This window comes from Mus caroli, unplaced genomic scaffold, assembly GCF_978045245.1.
Source record: "Mus caroli unplaced genomic scaffold, Mus_caroli_1 scaffold_17, whole genome shotgun sequence".
NCBI lineage: Eukaryota > Metazoa > Chordata > Mammalia > Rodentia > Muridae > Mus > Mus caroli.
In genome coordinates this window covers 35430883-35452288 of record NW_028227272.1, presented here as the reverse complement: position 1 = coordinate 35452288, position 21406 = coordinate 35430883, and the positions used below count along the sequence as shown (strand labels likewise).

Below are 21406 nucleotides of genomic sequence, written 5' to 3'. Positions count from 1 at the left end.
TCTAGCCACCAGCCTGGACCAGGTGCTCATAAACAGATAGCTGTTTTGGCCTTAGGGTGTACACTGCCTTTAGTTTATCTTACCATATAACTGGCCACACACAAACTAACTTCGCCAAATAGTTGGGATCTTCCAGGCAAGACTACTTCACTCAAGAGTTAGAGAGTGAGGGAAGGGAGGAAGGAAGGAAGAAAGGGAGGGAGGGAGAGAGGGAGGGAGGAAGGGAGGGAGGGAGGGAGAAGAAAAATAAAGAGGGACAAGGGAGAGAGAACAAAAATATCCCCTCAAACTTGCAGCCCCTTCCCCCCCCCCCCCCCCCCCCCCCGCTCCACTCCTGTGTGCTGGGATTACAGACATGGTCCCACAACTGGCCAATGAGTCTTGACTGAGGTGATATGGCTGTGACATCATTTTGAACAGATAAAAGATGTTCATTCCAGCTTCTATATATCCAAATTTGGAGATTTTACTGGTTGAGAGACAATCTGCTTTCTCCTAACAATAACTATTCAAATTCCCATGATGCCACAATAATGAGCAAAAGAAAGTCATGGCACAGGAGTTGCTATTATACTCACTAGGAGAAAAAGGAAACCGAACTAAAAGTGATGTGGGTATGCGAAGAACAGAAAAAGAAACACAACAAAGACGGTTCAGCATATTTTCTTTCCTTCTGTTTTTTAATAAATTATAAATACTTTATCCATTTATCAAAGTTCACCAAAGAACTTCCAAAATATTTAATCCTCTTCATTCTTCAATGATTATTCCTTCACAAAGTAGGCCACCTACAGAAGAGATTTGATTTTAGAAAGTCAGAGTTCAGACATCAAACTGGACCTAGGGATTTACGGACTCAGGACCATCAGAAATAAATGCTTCACTGAAATATTAAGTAACTGTCACAATTGTTCTAAATCAGTCAAAACCGCAGCTCAGCTTAACTGACGACTCCCTGGTTACAATGTCTGGCATTTAGGAGCTTTTGGTGAGGCAGTGTGTGTTTCCAGGCATTAAGTAAAGAGGGCTCTAAGTCTGCTCTTTCAAGAACTGGTCTCGCTCTGTGTCAAAGGTAGAAGGAAGGAAAACATATTTGTTCCTGCAGGAAGCGCCTCCTTGACCAGAGAGCAAATAACAACAACAGTGAAAGACCCCGAGGGAGAGCAGCAGGGGACAGTGCGGCTGGCCCAGTCTCAGCCTCCCAGGCTTCTCGATATGCAAGATGGAGAAGAATACTGAATGGTCACTCAGGCAGTCAATTCTTAAGACTAACTCAAGATCATTCTACACCTGTTCCCTTAGTCTGGTTTAGGCAGGAAAATAGCCTCACCAAGACACAGACACCTAAATTCCCTTTTTGTCTAAAAACTTTGAAGGAAAACCAATACACTTAAGCAAAGGCACGGGCAGGACACAGAAGCAGACCTGGAGCTGCCACCGTTCCCACAGTCTGCAACTCCTGTACTTCTCAGGCACTGCGCTCATCAGAGGGGCTAGATCTGCAGGAGGAAAACAGACTCTGCATCTTCTCTGGTGGAGAGTCCCTGCCAAGTGGACAAGTGCCAAGTCTTTTGCACCCGGGCATTTTGTAGGGTCTTGAAAGGTGCTCTGTCTTGTGTTTAGGTTTGAGCACTGGAAATGACCCCTTCCTGCATTATCTTGAGATGCTTTCGTAAATAATCTACGTATAAGTGTCTCATTTAAATATTCAAATACATGAACAAAAACTTAGCATACCCGTTATTTTATATGGATTTGAGCAGATTTCCCATGTTTCTTTTGACCCTTACAAGCAGGAAGAGCCACTCACTTCCTGCTACTTCTAATTAGGTGGTGAATTTATTGTCTACCTTCTCTGTCAGTAAGAAAAAGTTGCAAGACTGAAAAAAAGCGTCTAGACTGTCTAGACTCACTGCCATGCTACCAAAGCGTCTAGACTGTCTAGACTCACTGCCATGCTACCAAAGCGTCTAGACTGTCTAGACTCACTGCCATGTTACCAAAGCATCTAGACTGTCTAGACTCACTGCCATGCTACCAAAGCGTCTAGACTGTCTAGACTCACTACCATGCTACCTACTTTTTCTTTCTAGCTTTGAGTCTCTGCCTTTGCTACCGTAAAGTCCTCGGGTATTTTATATCCAGCATATTCACTACTGTTTCCTTAGTGTTAGCAGGTTTACGGACTTGGAAGTCATCTAGGAGCTCCAGTCAGCAGGTGAGGCAGGGCTTCACTGCCTTACAGAGTAGAAGAGAATAATAATTATGCCGTCTCTGCCAGCCAGGTCCAATTAAGATCTGTTTTACTTGGGAAGAATATCAACATCTATGAAGGGTTTTGAATTAAGAAACTTTTATGACCCCTGCTGGAGCGACCCGAGTCTGTGGAGTGGTTTCCTCGGAAGAGGTTCTCAGAGAACGTGGTCTAGCAGTCTATCAAGCTCACCTCAGAGCAGTGCAGGGAGCTGTGCAGGAGTTTATTATAGTCAGAGGCTTGGCTTTTGAGGTACACATCTCATGCATTTCAGCAGCACATCTTTTTATTTAGTATTCATTATAAGTTTTAGTACTGACGATTAAGGTAATGTGCAATCCTAAAAATGAGCTTGCTGGCGATAAAATATCACTGTCAGGAGTGACAAAGTGCCTCTGGTCTGGAGGATGCAAATCATTTAATGCCACCACTACCCTTCACCGTGCCTTCAACTCCCCTTGAGGCTCTAGGCAAATCTTAACAAAACTGACTAGAAAGAGCTAGACCGTGAAGAAAGCCATGCCCCGATGCTGGGTCTGAGCCTTTAAATAGTCTCCTCCAGTCAGACTTATCAGGTCGGGCAAGCTCCTTATCTCCTCCCTCCCATACTTCAAACACGACTGGTCATGTGTGACATTCCAGAGCCAGGTGGAAGAGAAAGAAACCAGCTTGATACTACTATGAAACTGGCATGTGGCCTTGGGATCTCTCAACTGTCGCTAAGTTAGGAGGTGACAGTGAGATGTGGCCTTCGAGCAGCACAAACAGGGTGCTTGCGAGGCTGAGGTTCCAGTTCTCATCCTGCTGAGCCCATCCCGGGAATCCTACCATGTGCCAGGCAATGGTCTAGGTGCTGGGACATGCTGAGACACTCTGGCAGTGAAACCAGATGCTTCCCAGAGCTTACAGCCCAGCCGGAGGGAAGCGAGGATGACCGTTGTAAGAAGAGGCTCAGTATATAGCTGGTGATTGCAAAACAAGAGAAGCCACTAACCACAGATGACCACTAGCCTTCTTATAAGAATTCAATTCCCCAGTCTCATTATGGCCAATTCAAGTGCTTAATAGTCATACATTGCTAGTGGCTACCATACTGGAGAATGTGGCCACAGAACACCTGGGAAGGCCTACTGGGTAGCCCTGGAACAGTGACAGGAAGGGTACTACTTTACATGGGGCACTGAGGAAAGCCTCTCTAACGAGACTTTAAATCGGCATCTGGAAAGAAGTGTAGTAGTGAGCGAAGCTAACGCCTGAAGCAAGAGATTCCAGCCAGAAGTCACGGACTGTGGTCTTGCTGGGCACATCCCTCCTGACACTGATATTTAGACTCAAAGTTCTTTGGAAACTGGTGATCTGAGGCTTTAGTTTTCTTAGAACAATGCCTGGCTTAAAAGAAAGCTTCCATTTTCACTGGAAAAAAGTAACTCTACTGCAGACCTATATTAGAAACAAGAAACCAAAAGAATTTTCCACTTAGTTCCTTTACCTTGGAAACCAGTGTACCCGAGCTCCCCGCAGCCATGCTCCCTGCATCTTCCTGACTATAACGTAACTCTAAAGGCTCTTGTCAAACAAACCAGTTCTCAAAAGCTTTATACTGTCTCAGATCTACTGGGTGCCTCAAATCGTTGGCACCAAACTGTTACAACCCCATTCTAGAAACTGAACTAAGCTGCTACTTAAACATGCTAGATTAACCAGGCAAGCTACCTTTCGGAGAATGCTGCCTGCCTCGAAGCTAACTCTGTAAGGTAACACTCAAACTTGAAGCATTCCAGTTCACTCACCACGTCATATCTTAAATCCCAGCGCCCTCATGCACTCCTTGTGGGCCTCAATGAGATGTCCACAGTGTTCTTCTCCTTTCTCAATGATGCTGTAAAATAAGATGCGCTCGTTACCTAACAAATAGACGACAAGCACATTCATGGAGAATCTGTGACGGGAGTGAGACAGGGCACGTGCAGAATGCAGCTGGAGTGACAAACAAATCCCTACTACACCAACCAGCTCAGCTCCTTTGCTCTCTGTATTTGCTCTTAAGATGGTTCTGTTCCCACAAAAGTGCTCCATAGAACTAAGGTCTTAATGTTTGTTTTTGTTTGGGGAAGGTTCTAATTAGATGAAATAATTATGTATAGCAAATGATGCCTTTATTCTATACCCAAGGAATAATAAACATTTATTTATAATGAAATAAACTGAATATTTACATAAAATGACGAGGAAAGAGTCTAACATTTGGTCCTCCTATCACACAGAAATTAACTTCCTGTTTCTCCTTTTCCTCCTACATCTAAACACTTAAGCCTACCTTTAATCATTAAACACCCAACAACATAAACATCAAAAGAGATCTGGTAACCACAACCAGATAAATCGTTCTTCAGAAGGTTAAGGGTCTGTGATGATAAAATCCTAAGAGTAGTCACAAGAGCCAGAATGTACTGAAACACGCCTGTAATCACGTCTGGGAAGCTAAGACAGGAGACTCCTCAGGAGGAGGCCAGCTTGGGCTATACATGGCAAGACCCCATCTCAAAAAGAGTGAGGAACAGGTTCTCCTATTACAATCCTTACCAGCAGATGAGAAAACTGGGTGTGACAGTGAGTTCCGTCTAACAGCTAGCTTTCCCTTACCACCGACACCCACTACTAAACTTTACAGAAATGCTGGACTCATTCAACACACGTGTGAAGCAGACTTGTTAAGTACCTTGCATAAGGTCACCAACTTGGAGGGAGAGGATTCAAAGCCTGACTGTATTTCTAAGCTCTGAGTCTTGAGCCACACCAAAGTCTCCTTAAGCAGGTACCTTGGTATTTCAAGAACCTTGGTATCAGATCGATCTTTAAATTCTCCATTTATAGGTAGTGATAATAAAATAAGTGGGTACACTCTTATTACCTTACTATACCAAGGAATACTTTGTTTTGTGTATTTTTCTATATTTTTATTTTTATTTTGAGACATGGTCTCACTCTGATGCTCAGGCTAGACTTAAAACTGTTTCAGTCTCTCCAGTAATGAAATCACACCATGAGAATCCATATTTGTTTCTTCTTTGACGGGAGAAGATGGAGATGCATAGTCACACTGAGGACTTCAGTAGCTGCTCCAGAACTCAGGCTACATAAAAGGGAGGGAGACCAAGCAAAACCTTTTGTGACTTGATGATAAAGTAGATGAACATTAATATCACCTATCCTGTAGACAAGTTTTACAGTTTGTTTTTATTTTATGTGTATAGGTGTTTTGCCTGCACACCATGTATGTGCAGTGCCCGAAATTGCTAGAAGGGGGTGTCAGATTTTTCTGGGGCTGGAATTACACAAGATTGTTTTTTTTGTTTTTTGTTTTTTGTTTTTTCGAGACAGGGTTTCTCTGTGTAGCCCTGGCTGTCCTGGAACTCACTTTGTAGACCAGGCTGGCCTCGAACTCAGAAATCCGCCTGCCTCTGCCTCCCGAGTGCTGGGATTAAAGGTGTGCGCCACCACGCCCGGCTTACACAAGATTGTTAACAGTCGTGTGGGTGCTGGGAATCAAAACTAGGCCCCCTGGAAGGTCAACCAGGGCATTTATCCACTGAACCATCTCTCCAGTCCCAGACAGGTTGACTTTTAACTTCTTGGAAAGGGTATCCCTTCAGAAATGTATCCTGCGTTCTACTATTCACACGTTTCGAGAAAAAAAATTATTAAAGATTACCTGAAAAATTTACACCTAGGTCTTAGCAAATCTATCATAGCTGGTGGTATAGTATTGGCTGGTAACAAATCTCCACATATTTTAAATGCCTTTAAATCAAGACGCATCTTTACGCACTTCTATTTATCTGGGTCTTACTTATCCCAAGAAGCCTAAAACGCAATCGTAGTAAGGAATGAAGGACGAGAACCTTGGGATCAATGAAACCTCTTGCCCTCTCCGTTGACCCCTAACTGACTGAGGTGCGGGATCAGGGAGCAGAGAGGACAGCGGAACTATGGGTCCCTGCATCTCCAGGGTCTCAGACAGCAGAGTGGAGCCGAGCTGCTAAAGCCCGGGCTTCCCTCCCGGGCTACGCACTGACCACGCATCACGCGCCTTCTTGGTTTCGGGGCAGGCACAGCAGGGCTTCAGTGGCTTCTTCTCCTGAGCCTCGGGCGGGGCAGGGCTAGCGGCCGCCAGTCCCGGCATCTTTCCAGGCGAAAGCAACTACGAGCGCACACGCGCAAAGCTCCCAAACTCCGACCAACCTAAGCTGTCTGTCTCCACTTCCGCAGTCAAGCGAACGGGGACAGGAAGTCCCGCCTCTCCGACGGAAGTGAGCCTAGGGAGCGCGTGCGCAAAAGAAGAGGTACAAGGCCTCGCTCCAAGGGCGTGGCGTCAGCGCTGGCGCAAAGGTTAAAAGGTCACCCAGAGTGGTTTCTGTTTTTGTTTTGTTTTTGAGATTGTAATTTAATTGAGTCATTTCCCCTTTCCCTTTCCTTTCTACAAATCCTTACATATACATACCCATTCCCCACTATCCTTCAAATTCATGGCCTTTTCCTCCCTAATTGTTATTGCATGCTTATATGTATACATGTACACATATATTCCTATATGACCCGTTCAGTTCAGTATAATGCTACCTGTATTCGTATTTTCAGGGCTGACCTTTTGGTACTGGACAAGCAGTAGCAGATCCGGGTTCCACCCTGGGATATTTTATGGTCTTTCTTCCTTCCTGCTTCATAGACATTCTGCAGATACAGATACAAAGGCCCTCTCCCTCCTATTTCTCTCCGGCATATATGCTAAATTTTCAGCTAATATACAGTAGTCATGAAAGAAGATAAGATTTTTTTTTCTATTTTTAACAACTGTGATGGGCTGTCTGTGTCTCTCTGTCTCTTGTTTCTCTCTCTCCCTCTCTCTCTCTCTCTCTCTGTGTGTGTGTGTGTGTGTGTGTGTATGTGTGTGTTTTGGATAAGTAAATGACATGGTAACTGATACTGAAAGTGTAACCCCCTCAGTAGAGCTCCATTGCTTCAAATCAACCATTCTAATTGTATACAAGTCCACTAAGATGTACAGCATTGAGTGGCTTCCTTAAACTAGCTGTGGGTCAGGAAAAAAAGTGGTTTGTAGTTATTTATTGTATGTATGTGTGTACACTGTAGCTGTCTTCAGACACACCAGAAGAGGGCGTCAGATCCCATCACAGATGGTCATGAGCCACCATGTGGTTGCTGGGAATTGAACTCAGGACCTCCGGAAGAGCAGCCAACACTCTTAACCACTGAGCCATTTCTTCACACACACACCCAAAAAGTGGTTTTAATTTTAATATAAATATTTATAGACAAAGTCTCTAGCCTAAGCTGGCCTTGCATGCTCTGTGAATGACCCTGAACTGACCATTAAATGTTGGAATTACAAGTTTGTGCCATCCTTTCCTGATCTACAAGGACTTCCTGCACGTTAGGCAAATAGTCTACAAACTGAATTACATACCCTTAGCTCCTAAACTGGTTTTATTACTTGTGCAATCAGATATTGGTCATTACACCTATTAACAGAATTTTAAAAATGCCTTTTCCTGGCATTTCTTAAATTCAAGTAGGATCAATATAATCTTCAGCATCACAGCTTCCCTGTACGGTGTTGAGTGTGAGAGGCATTTAATCTTCATAGCAAACGGAGGTTCAGAAGGGCATATGGCTCATTCAGAGCTACAGAGCTCATGAGGTTCCACCTCTGCCCATGGTCCATGCACTATCCTGCGTATCTAAATGTATCTAAAGGCAAAGTAACTTTCACCTTCAAACCACTCACCTGGATTTACTGGCGCTACTGCATTTTTGTGTAGAGTAAATGAACAAAGAAGAAAAAAGAGTAGAACTGGAAAATGTAAGTATTGTGAGGACCGAGTTTGATACAAATTGTAGACCAGAAAAAGAGGAGAGGAGGAGGAGAATTGGAACTTTTTTGCAAATGATAAGTTTTCCTCCCATTTTTCCCTTTGTGAAGGAAAGTTCCTGGCATGAACCACACATCACTCTGAACTTCCTGGAAGGCTGATCAACTGATTACAACTTTAGAGATGTAGTAAGGGTGGAAGGTTGCTGGATTATAGCCTAGTCTTGGAGCAGCTTTAGTCCCCACATAGTGGTCTTTTACTGCACCCTTCTGTATGTGATCTAACATCTTTGTGAGCATTAGGTAAGCCCTTTGGAATGTATGAGCAGACCCCCTCCCACCACCCCCAGTTCCCACCAACCAAAAGGCTGAGAAGATCATCAGACACCATTTGAGGCTATGGTACCTTCCTGTGACCTGCCCACTTAATGTTTTTACCGCTGTGTATGGGAAGTGTCTTGATTTATGATTTTGTTTCTTTACTATAAAACTACATGGGAGTGCCATATCACCATACTGGAATGTGGAATTTAGGGTAGTGTGAAACTGTTCCCAGACCATAATCATCCATATTTGTTCCCAGAATAAACTGTCTCTTATCCCGTGTGTGTGTGTGTGTGTGTGTGTGTGAGAGAGAGAGAGAGAGAGAGAGAGAGAGAGAGAGAGAGAGAGAGAGAGAGAGAGAAAGAAATCTCCCTTTTCTTGCTTCCTTTAACTAGATGCTTCTGGGACTGTAATAAACCCTAGGCTGTCTCTTGAGCGCCATGACCTACAATAGCTGCTTCTTTGAGGTAAAATGGTCTGCCCATGAACAAAATACAGAGCAATCTGGGAAGGATGAAACGAACACATTCCAGCACTCGGGAGGCCAGAGCAGGAAGAAACAGAGTTCAAGGCCAGCTGGGGTCTCATAGCAAGGTCCTGTCTATAAAACAAACAAAAGGTTTCCTTTCCAATGGGAGACATTTACTAATTTGTACTCACCAGCTTAACTCTTGTTTTAAGATGGTCTAATTAACTTATCCATGTGGGTTACTTTTTCCTTTTAACCTTGATGAACGAGTAAGCGTTAAACTTCACTTTTCTTTCTCGGCCCATGTGCTTGTAGACTGAGATGGTTTATTTTATATTAAGTGGACATTAAGAATACAAAACATGGGCTGGTAAGATGACTCAGCGGGTAAGAGCACTGACTGCTCTTCCGAAGGTCATGAGTTCAAATCCCAGCAACCACATGGTGGCTTACAACCACCTATAGTGAGATTTGACGCCCTCTTCTGGTGTGTTTGAAGACAGCTACAGTGTACTTATGTATAATAATAAATAAATCTTTTTTTAAAAAAAGAATACAAAACATAATGCAATTATTGTTTCCCATTTAATCCCAAGAAAAACATTAATAAGCTATTTCCCTAGAGAAGAGCTATAGTTAGATATTAAATTGAAGGGCCTGAGAGATAGCTTAGTGGGTAAAGACACTAGTCACCGAGCCTGATAACCTGCCTTCTGTCTCAGGACTCAGATGGTAGTGTGCAGTTAGCAACTCCATACATGTACTATACACACACACACACACACACACACACATACACTCTGCGCGCAAGTCTTTAAAACTTGAAGATAGGTAACACACAGAGACTAATAAAAGATAAGAGTAGTAATAAATTTAATACCTTCACTATCCAGTTGCTGCTCCTCATTGTTTATTTTAACTAGCAAATTTACTCTCTTTACCCTCTAAGACTTTTGTGACCAAAGTTACTAAATTAACAGGCAACAAGCTTGAAATAATGACTTGAGTTGAGTTTGATGGCACCAAATCGCAGTTCTATGGGTGGGATCACTACCATAACAAACAACTAAGGAATTACTTGTGGACATTCTTCGGTGATACGGGTATGCAATCCTGTGCCGACCGCGCCTACATTTGGTGACTTCATGAAGGATGGGTGGGTGGTTACTGCTCATACAGAAGGAGTGATACCACATGTTGCAAGAGAGAGTTACAAGGCTTACATTCTCATTAGTCTGTTTAATAGCTAGCTTCTGCCCTGCTTGCAGAATTAAGTAATTTTACATAGTATTTGCATGTCTGCCTCTGAATTAAAAAAAAAAAGACAAAAAAACAGCTTTCCATTTCCTCTGGGAAAATGCATGTCATGCAACGTTCTCTGATTTCTGGGTGCCTGAAAAGTCTGAGTTTTACCACATTTGCAGGCCAGTTCCGATGTGATAGCTGAAACTATCAAACTCCTGGGCTACGATAAAGGATATTTTATCACTTGCAGCAGGGCATTATACAAGTTTCCAGAATCTCATTTCCCATGGGTGATGTGAAAAAGACCAAATAGTACAAAAGTCTTAATGACGAGAACTCAGAATGTCTCACTCCCTTTTGCTTAAAGGGCAACACTGTCTCTATCACTGTCTCTATCACCCATCACTCTTCCCTACTCAGAGTCAAGGACATACAGTGCCCCCTCCCTTATAAGACACAAAGGGAATCAGCCCCTGTGTAGAGTTCTCTCAACATGATTAGAATTGGGCTGGAGAGATGGCTCAGCGGTTAAGAGCACTGATTGCATTTCCCGAAGGTCTGAGTGCTAATCCCAGCGACCACATGGTGGCTCACAACCATCCCTAATGAGATCTGACGCCCTCTTCTGGGGTGTCTGAAGACAGCTACAGTGTACTTACATACAATAAATAAATAAATCTAAAAAAAAAAAAAAGGATTAGAATTAACTTTGTTAGTGATAATAGTGAGATTATTTTGGACTAGAGTGTATCTCAGTAGTAGAGTGCTTGTAGCCTATGTGAGACCCTAAATTCAATTCCCAATGCCACAAAAATAATGAATGAATAAAGAAATGAGCAATATTAGTTCAAGGCGTTGGCTAATTTTAAGGTAAAGTGATACTATGAAATTTCTTTTTAAAAGAAGAATGGATCATGGGCAAAAGCTGACCCACTTCTTCCTCTCTAGTTTTCATTGCAGGATTTATTTATTTATTTATTTATTCATTTATCTATTTAAAGCAGAGAGTACACATGCACCATAATGCCAAGAGCAGCAGCCTGGAGATACAGTTCCTATTACAGAAGCCAATGTCCACTTTCATACTGCTCCAAGGCCCAACATACAGGAACTTGGATTTCTCCACCTTGTGGAAAGAGGCTTTCAGAAATGAAAGTACCGCCAAGCTTGGTGGCGCACGCCTTTAATCCCAGCACTGGGGAGGCAGAGGCAGGCGGGATTTCTGAGTTCGAGGACAGCCTGGTCTACAAAGTGAGTTCCAGGATAGCCAGGGCTACACAGAGAAACCCTGTCTCGAAAAACCAAAAAGAAAGAAAGAAAGGAAGAAAGGAAGGAAGGAAGAAAGGGAAAGGAAAAAAAAAATGAAAGTACCCAATTCTAGCAGGTGAAGAGATTTCCCATGGATTTCTAGAAGAGACTGGCGGCAAGGGCGATCACTAGCAAATAGCTCTTGTTTTTCTCAAGTAGCCCTTTCCCCAGCATCTGACCTCAGCTCTATTGGGCAGAATCCCTCTATCCCTTAGCCTCTTCTTCCTGGCCCTGCTTCTTTCCATGCTAGTATTTCCCCTTTCTCTTGACTATTCCCTTCCAGTAACCAGCTCCTCACTCAGGTCGCCCCACGTCTTGCCTCTTCATTCTGCCAGGTTTGTTCACCGTGCATCCCAAAATCTACTCTGCCACTCCTTTCTGCCTCTTCAAACTGCCCCTTGAGAGCCTTTCCCCCTGCCCTTTCACTTCCCCGCCCTGCCTCCCCGCCTCCTGAAACTCGCCCCGCCCCTTATCCCTGCGTGCTTCTGAGGTTGCCATAGCTACGGTGTACACAGCTACCAAGCCTCCCATAGCTGGTTTTCTGCTGGCGGGAGGAAAAAAGGCAGCACCATGAGCCAGACAGTGACCATCCAGGAACCCAGGTCCAATAATCAGAGGGTTCCGTATCAATGCAGAGAGGTGCCGAGGGCCAAGGGCGGATTCGCCAATCGAATGTACGATTACCTGTACGGTAAGGACTGCCCACTCCTCCTGGGAGCTAATGTAACCTGGTAGGGTGTGCTAAAAAACAAGCTCCAGGACAAACCCTCTGGCTCCGGACCGGGCAGGTGGGAGCCCCAAGTCCCAAGTACGCTGTGGGCCACGCGCTCTGCAGCACTTCGGAAGTCACAGGTGTGCTCAGCTTCTCCAAGTGCCAGACGGGGGTCACCCCTTTTCCCCTGATAATTTAATCTTCCTGAAACCTAATCTGGTTTCAATCATTCAGGTGCACATTCATAAAAGTGTGAAGTGAGCCGGGCGTGGTGGCGCACGCCTTTAATCCCAGCACTTGGGAAGCAGAGGCAGTTGAATTTCTGAGTTCGAGGCCAGCCTGGTCTACGAAGTGAGTTCCAGGACAGCCAGGGCTATACAGAGAAACCCCGTCTTGAAAAAAACCAAAAACAAAAAAACAAAAAAACAAAACCAAAAAAGTGTGAAGTGATTTGCAGAGCTGGAGAGGCACGCAACGCATTCGAACACACATGTCCAGTGAAAGTGATTTTCCTGCCCCAGGTTCTGACAAATCCAAATTTGGGGTTCTGGGTAAAGAGGTTCCAGTTGGCTTCATGTTTGTTTTCAGTGGTTTCCTCCTCCTCCTCCTCCCCTCCTTCTCCAACCTTCTGTTAATCAAAACATTGTTGATAAACTCAGTGTACCCATTCCCCTAGGACCAATTAAATTCCAGTTTATGTTATGCCCTGATTTTCCATTTGTGGTCTTTCTCTCCAGACCTTAAGTTCTGGTTCACACATGTCTGTCACCCTCTTGAGCCTATTACAATACCGTACACAGTATTATGTATAAAAGTGTTAACTAGACTTGGGAGGCAGAGGCAGGCGGATTTCTGAGTTCGAGGCCAGCCTGGTCTACAAAGTGAGTTCCAGGACAGCCAGGGCTATACAGAGAAACCCTGTCTCGAAAAAACAAAACAAAACAAAACAACAAAAAAAAAAGTGTTAACTAGATTACTGGATTTATACTACAACAAGTGCAACCATTTAAGCATGATGCTTTCTTTTTCTGATTTTTGCCCTCTGTAGAACCAGGCTGTCACCTGAGCCCGGCATAATTTTCAGCCTTATGGTATTTCCTTTGGATCTCCAGACTCTCTTCCGAAAACCCACTTTCTTGGATTGGGCTGTGTAATTACCGACTGCATGCTCTCTTAGTTAGCTTTTCTATTGCTGGGACAAAACATCATGACCAAAAAGCAAGTTGGGAGGGAAAGGGTTTGTTAAGCTTACGCTTCTACATTGCTGTTCATTACCAAAGGAAGCCAGGACAGGAACTCAAGCAGAGCAGGAAACTGGAGGCAGGAGCTGATGCAGAGGCCTTGGATATTGTTGCTTGCTCTCGGTGGTTTGCTCTCCATGGCTTGCTCAGTCTCCTTTCTTATAGAACACAGGACCACCAGCCCAGAAATGGCACCACCTACCATGGGATGGGCCCTCCCTTACTGATCACTAATTGAGAAAAGGCCTTACAGAGACAAGGTCTGGATCTCATGGAGGCATTTTCTGAACTGATGCTCTTTCCTCTCTGATGACTCTAAACTCAAATTGACACATAAGACTAGCCAGTACAACACTTCCATCTTAGGATTTTATTGCTGTGAAGAGATACCACGACCAGGACAACTCTTATAAAGGAAAACATTTCATTGAGGCTGGCTTACAGGTTCAGAGGTTTAGTCCATCATGGTCATGATGGGAAGCATGGCAGCATCCAGGCTGATATGATGCTGGGGACAGAGCTGAGAGTTATATATACATGCTGATCCACAGGCTACAGGGAGAGACTCTGTGTCACACTGGGTGGAGCTTGAGCATAGGGGACCTCAAAGCTCACCTACAAACTGAAAAACTTCCTCCAATAAGGCCACACCTACTCCAACCAGGCCACACCTCAGAATAATTCCACTCCCTATGTGCCAAGCATTCAAACACATGAGCCTATGGAGGCCATATTTATTCAAACCACCACACATGTTCTGTCCAGTGGTCTACTTTGTTTATTCTTGTGTTTGTCTTATGAAATAAATCTAATGAATGTTTGGCCAGGGTATGTGTGTCCCCTGAGAAAAATCTACTTGGGAAATTACATTTCTTTCTCTGAAAGCCACTTAGTGTCATGTTGGTTGATTTTTTTTTTTAAAGTTGTTTATTTATTTAATGTGCATGAGTGTTTGCCTGCATGTCTGTACCTGTACCACATGTGTGCCTGGTACTTTCGGGAGTCAGAAAAGAGCATGAGGTTCCCTGGAACTGGAGTTACCGATGATTGTGAACCACCTTGTGGGTTCTGGGAATTGAACCCAAGTCTTCTGCTAGTAGCTAGAACAACAAGTGCTCTTAACAGCTGAGCCTTCTCTCAGGCCTCACACTAGATGATGTCAATAGATAATATACTCAGTTCCCAGTACTCTTCATCATTAAAGATGTACCCAGTGAGCAGGTACTTACTGTAGTGAAGTAATCATTTGTTGACCGTTGGAGAGATAACGTGGGCCCATCGTCCACACAGGCTGTATAAAGCTAAGGGACACATTCTAAAGATGGCTGATCTTATTTATTTCTTAATAGAGAATATTTTCTTACCATGTCTATAATTCTTAAGGTGTCGTGCCGTTTGCATCTTTTGAGTGCACTGAACGTGGAGAATGGTGGCTAAATGTATCCACCCTCTGTGTGTGTGGTGAGAGAGGGGCAGAAATCAATACTGCACGCCCTCCTCAGTTGTTCTCCAGCTTGTGAATTAAGGCAAGGTCTCACTGACCATAGATCTCATCGATGCTGCTAGGCTAGCTGACAGAAGCCCCTGGGATCTTCCCGCTCCCACCTCCCCCGTCCTGGGATTACAAGTATACAGGCTGCTGTGCAGCTTTTTATGTGCATGCTTTGAACTCATGTCTTCATGCTTGTGTGGTAAACACTTCAGTGAGTGGTCCATCTACCTAGCACTGTTAAATGTGTTCTTTTAACTGGAAATACATATAGTGTTTATAAAGATTTCTCGTCTTGAAGTATTTTTTTAGGTAACTTGGGACAAAAGAAGTTCATTCATAGGAAAGAAGAAGAAGGAATATTTAGGGTTCTTGTTTGCATTCGAATTCCATAAGTTGACTTGAAATTCACAGGAAAAACAAAACAAAACAAAACAAAACAAAACAAAACAAAACACATCTAACAGATTCCTTGGTAAATGGAAGAAGGTAACAGGACCATAGCAGTTACAGTTAGACAATGTCTAAACTCTCTAGTTTGCTTTCCAGTTCAGAAATTGCAAGCCAGCTGGCAAGATGGCTCAGCAGTTAAGAGCACCGACTGCTCTTCCAAAGGTCCTGAATTCCATTTCCAGCAGCCACGTGGTGGCTCCCAGCTATCTGTAATGGAATTTGGTGCCCTCTTCTGGTGTGTCTGAAGATGGCTACAGTGCACCCATATGAATAAAATAAATACATCTTAAAAAAAAAAAAAAAAAAAAAAGCCGGGTGAGGTGGCGCACACCTTTAAAGAAAAGATGTTTGAAGGAAAGGGTAGTGATTGAGTTGTGGTAGGGCCTGCTGGGCGGTGGTGGCACACGCCTTTATTCCCAGCACTTGGGAGGCAGAGGCAGGTGGATTTCTGAGTTCAAGGCCAGCCTGGTCTACAAAGTGAGTTCCAGGACAGCCAGGGCTATACAGAGAAGCCCTGTCTCGAAACAAACAAACAAACAAACAAAACAAAAAACAAAAAAACAAAAAAAAAGAAAAGAAAAAGAGAAAAGAAATTGCAAACCAGGGACACTGGCCTCTAGTCTCTTCCTTAAAAGGCAGGAGCAGGAAGATCTCCTGCATTCAGGAATTCCAGGCTAGCCTGGAAAACATAACAAGACTCAGTGTTAAAAATGAGAGAGGCCAGTAAGATAACTTCAATCGTATATAAGGGCCTGATGACCTGGGTTTCCTTTCTAGAACCTACTCGATGCTAGGAGAGATCTGACTCCTGCACAGGAGCACTGGCAGGTGAACGAATGTAAAACAAATTGTTTTTAAAGTGTGCAACAGTGGCACAGAGCTTGGGGAGTAACCAACTAACATCTTCTTTGACTGAAAGCTCATTTCCTGAGTTGGAACTATCCCCACCACAGCTCAGGTGGCCAAGAACCTGAGACTAGATAGGCTGTGGACATAGGGGACAATAAAACACTTCTGTTCTGCTAAAGAAATGTAGCAATAAAATGACTTCTAATTACGTTCTGCTATAGTCATGTATCAGCGTCCTACTCAGCCATCATCAGAGAGGTTTCCTCCTGAAGTAGAAAGGGACAAGATACAGAGGCCCACAACTGAACAATGTGCAGAGAATGAGAGACCTTGGAACATTCAGTCCTAAATGGGATGTCTCCATCAAATTCTTCACCTCAGGGCTCGGGGACCCCTGAGGAAGAGGAAGCAGAGAGATTGTAAGAGCCAGAGGGGATGGAAGACACCAAGGAAACAAGGTCTTCTAAACACAGGAGGACCACTGCCGATATGAACTAGCAGACTGTAGCAGTGTGCACTGGGCCCGCACAGGTCTAAGCCAGATGGGAATCCAGTGCTGAGAGGGGAAGTGGACACAAGCCCTATCCCTATCCCAGAAACTATCTCCAATTGGTAACCACTCACAGAGAAAAAAGTTCTCTCCAACTGAAGGCCAGGCTCCATGCCCAGCAGTAGATGGCCCACACAAAGTGAACTCCATGGCATTTTTGAAGGGTTTTTGATGCATAATGCTTTGTCAGGGCTGATTATTATTATTATTTACCTTACAGATCGTTTGCATATATATTATGGTTTCAATTTTTGTGTTTTTATGGGATTCCTGGGAAAGCCAGAATGTGTGTCTCTGTCTCTGCATTTTCTTCTTTTGGGCCTTTTTCTTCTGTTTGTTTTATCTTATCCCAGTTTGCTTGAGATTTTTATCTTATTTTATTATCATTTTTAGATGCCTGTTTATTTTCTAAAGAGAGAGAGAAAGGCATGGATTTGGATGAGAGGGGAGGAGAAAAAGATCCAGAGGAGTTTGGGGATGGAAAGCTAATCAGAATATATTGTATTAAAATCTATTTTCAATTTAAAAATAGAAAAATACATAAAAATGAGAGAGGTAAATGAGAGGGTCACATTCTGTTCCTGGTAAACATACTTTCTCCTCTATGTCATTTTACTGCCTTACAGACCCATTATTTATTGTGTCAAGTGAGCGAGACCATGCACAGGCCAATATCCAAGCCACCCTGGTTCGAAGCAGACTGGTAAGTCTAATTCATCTACTAACACAACCTAGTCAATCCGAATCATCTGGTCTGGCTACTCACTAGTCAGGATCTGGGAGACTGTAGGAATTACATTACTATGATTATGGGGGACCAGGCCCATTAATACATGTAGCTCATTTCAAGAATCAAGTAATAGCAAACAAAGACCCCATACACTGGGCTGGAGAGATAGCTTAAGGTTAAGGGCGCTTGCTGCTCTTGCATAAAGACCCAGGTCTGGTGACTCACAACCACCTGTAACTGAGTTGCTCATAAATCCATTTGTGGAGAATTGAATGACCTTAACTGACTTCTCTGGGCACCTGGATTCACACACACACACACACACACACACACACACACACACACATACACACATGCACGCAGGAACCCATAAACTAAGTCAATGAGAATTATGTATTTACCCATATAGGGAGTTTACGTGTTGGCAAGACATATGTAGTACAGAGTCACATAGTCCCATGCCCCTGCCACATACCTGCCACTATTGCCAGCTTTTTGCGTATCCCCATAGAGATAGTGTGTGCGGGTACCAGTGACTCCTCTTCTGCCGCTACATAGGTCATCTGTACTTATGGAAAAGCTTACAATATGATTCGTATTAGAAAATCTGACCATACAATTTTTGACCTTTCCCCCTCTGCCTCCCGTTCCTAACATCAGAAAAAAGTTCCCAACTTTCGGTCCATGTTCAGTAACCTGTTTCATCACCCAAGATACTCTATGTATTGGAGCAAGACAGACCCTGTCCCATCGCACGTCACTCGAGAGTGGAAGGGACAAGCCAAGCACAAAGAAGTACTCCGGCTTCAAGCTGCGTATGTACCAGGGGTTCCTGCTCTGAAACATAGCCATGTTTTTAATGAATATGATATTTTAAAGGGTTAATTACTCTACATGATTTGAAAATTTACAGCTGTGAGGTAAATCCCTCTTTCTAAAACAGGCCTGATTAAGAGGTAATCTTTGGATCCCTTTCCCCTAACTGGGCTGCCTTGTCTGCTCTCAGTACGAAAGGATGCATTTGGTCCTGATGTGACTTGATGTGCCAGGGTGGGTTGGTGCCTGGGTTGGGGGGGTACCCTTTCTCTGCGGAGAATGGAAGGGGGAAATGGGAGAGAGGGTGAGAAGGTGGGACTGGGAGGAAAGGAGGGAAAGGGACTGTGAATTATTCACTGTAAAGCGAGTTAATAAATTAATGAAAAAAAGAGGTAATGGCTATACATTCATATAAGTATATATACATAAATATGTATATATGAATGTATAATCATTATTGCTTAATATATATAACCATATAATAATTGATATCATAATACTTGTGATATATTACTATAATACAATATATAATTACATATTATTATATTATATTATTACATACATCATAATATTGTTATATATGCTTATATTATATATGACATGTTGTATATTATTATAAAAATAAATTATATATATATATATATATCTTTAGACGGTTGGAATGCATATTTATGTGTACGTTAAGGAAAGCTCACCACCAAAGACTGGGATGACCCAGTCTATTGTTTTTTTGGTTCACCTCAGAAATTGCAAGTGATGTTTTCTGCTAGAACCTTAACTATGGTTGGGCTTTTTTTGGTTGGTTGGTTTGTTGTTGTTGTTGTTCTTTTGTTTACTTACAAGTAAAGTAACTTCAAAAATAATTCTACCGAAATCTTGATTATTTAAATGAATTATAAGTCATGGTAAGCTAATAAAGTTGTGTCCCAGACAGGGCATAAAACTACCCTTGAAACTCTGCTATTTTCATTAAGAGTGGCAATATTTTTATTTGGGATTTTATAAACATCCTTACTTCTTAGGTCTTACGTTCCCTCTTACCAGATCCAATGATTGTATCTAGTGTAAGACGTAGGCCAGCCAAATGCTCTCTCTGTCCCTCCTACAACACACAGAAACATGACATGTAGAGTTGACAACTTGGACGTCTTTCTCTGCTTCATTTTAGGATGGATACTTCTTTCCAGATGCCTGAGGAAAAGGTTGAAGATCCGGATGTTTCTGGAAAGAACCGCTATAAGTTCTTTGACAGGTAGAAAGTGAGGAGTAATAAACATCAGAGCGTCAGACTGTTGGGAGAGGTCCTTATGGTGGGGCAGCGGTCAGAATGTCAGCCATCATGTTTAGTTCTTTACCTCAGTATTATCTACTTTTCACAACAGACATATCACAGAGGGTAAATGAGGCACCATGGCAACAAAGGGTGCATAGTTGATAAGAAAACGGAGCTATCAAATGAAGCCAAATATAACATGTATCTTGAAGTCACGGTGCAGGGAAATTGCTAAATGTGTCAAATGGACAATACTTGTGAATGCTGCTTCAACCCAGCCAAGGGATTTTCCGAATTTCATTTGTGATTCATACTCCCGTGATAATCGCAGACTCAAGGCAGACTAATCCAAAAGGAGGATCTCCTTCCCAATCCTGGGGTAGAAAACAATCTTGATACCACATCTGAACAAGCTTCCTTTCAAACGTTTCTTAATAGAAGTGTTCGGATGCTTTTTTTTTTTTCCTGAAAAAAAAAAGTTAACTTCTTAACTAAAGTAGATACAAATTCTTAGGCTCGTGGTGGAAGGGGGGAGGCTTTAAAGGAAGCCCTTGATTGTTTCAGAAGGTTTCGGGAACTTGAGAGGGCACTGGAGATTAGCAAGTATCAGAAGGCCAAGTAGAAAGATGCTCCTGAGAATATGGGTGCACAGGAGATGCCAGCGTGCACAGTGAGGAAGCACAGCTCCAGATGTGCCCTATTCTGGCTGGATCTCCTGGGCCACAGCTGGACATTTGCATTTTAAATAAGAACATCTCCAGAGGTCTTGTATACACAAAAGTTTGAATATTCCTTTTTTTTAAAGTTTATTCAAGCTCACTGATTTTTAGGGAAGAGTAATTGAAATAAGAAGAACGTTTTGAGCCAGTATGAAAACCTCACCTGTGCTTTCTCCCCCTCCCCCAGGCCCTTCCTGCCATTTCTTCAACAGATGCCTTTGAACGTTGTTTTATCACCAGTCAAGTAAGTGACTTTATTTCAAAACCTTCTTAACCCATCACTCACCTCACATTTGCTTCCAGAAGGCAGCTCTCTAGGCCAATACTTTGCAAGCTATGGATTGCCTGCCATCGTAGGCAGGAACCTTCCTGGTCCCTCTGGTGATTTTCTGTATGCCAAGGTCTGGGTATTATTATTATGTGGGATATTAAAACTCACTGTTAATTTATTTAGTGTGTCATGGGTAATATTTAAAAGAATAAGGTTAGAAATAACCGAAGCATTAAATGAATGTTGCTGTTTTAATACCCTTTGTGTAATAAGCATAAATGACTGTGTCCATGGGGATACAATGGTTTTTACCTGGTTATGTAGTATTTTAAGTATTCATATTGAGTTTCAGCCTTTACTTTTACCCTTGTAGGACACAACCACTTCTGCTTACTCCCGAGTCTTCCAAGTATGCAATCATCCCTACCAAGTCCACTGTGGGCACGCAGACTGATTACCGGGATGCAGACGTCCAAACTGATCCATACTCTCCAGAATATGTCGTATGTCAAGACACCATCCCTGAGCTCTTGACCCTGGCTAATCTGACTTGGGGTGAGTTGGTAATTCTCACTGAATATTACTACTGAGTTCCTAGGAGTGACCCAGATTCAGGCGATTCTTGTTTATACAGTGAAGCAAATAACTCACATATTGGGAAAAAGTGTTTGCATAAAAATATTAGGAAGGGTCTAGTCTCTGCCTTTAGAATATACAAGAACAGCAAACTGAACAACAGTCAGAAAACATAACATCATTTAAAAATGGGCAATGAGCCTGATGAGGCATTTCTCAAAAGAAGACAAATGGCCA

The 21406-nt window shown here is 43.0% G+C and overlaps 2 protein-coding genes across 4 annotated transcripts in view; one reads left to right on the top strand and one right to left on the bottom strand.

Moving 5' to 3' along the window:
• Positions 1 to 661: 661 nt before the first annotated feature.
• On the bottom strand, positions 662 to 6548 carry Cox17 (cytochrome c oxidase copper chaperone COX17). The gene is made up of 3 exons (XM_021184760.2): positions 6331 to 6548; positions 4045 to 4133; positions 662 to 788 (listed from the first exon to the last, which is right to left on the bottom strand). The coding sequence occupies exons 1-2, from the start codon at positions 6435 to 6437 to the stop codon at positions 4049 to 4051; spliced, it is 192 nt and encodes a 63-aa protein (XP_021040419.1). The 5' UTR covers positions 6438 to 6548; the 3' UTR covers positions 662 to 788; positions 4045 to 4048.
• Positions 6549 to 12002: 5454 nt separating this feature from the next.
• The window catches only part of Cfap91 (cilia and flagella associated protein 91), a 44033-nt gene continuing 34629 nt past the window's right edge, over positions 12003 to 21406 (top strand). For all 3 annotated transcript variants that reach the window (XR_015045705.1, XR_015045704.1, XM_021184911.2), the window contains exons 1-6: positions 12003 to 12181; positions 17411 to 17487; positions 18175 to 18329; positions 19499 to 19582; positions 20510 to 20566; positions 20967 to 21148. Coding sequence is in view for 1 of the 3 variants with exons in the window: in XM_021184911.2 (XP_021040570.1) it covers positions 12061 to 12181; positions 17411 to 17487; positions 18175 to 18329; positions 19499 to 19582; positions 20510 to 20566; positions 20967 to 21148 (676 nt within the window). In the remaining 2 variants the exon portion in view is untranslated. The remainder of the gene's footprint in view (positions 12182 to 17410; positions 17488 to 18174; positions 18330 to 19498; positions 19583 to 20509; positions 20567 to 20966; positions 21149 to 21406) is intronic.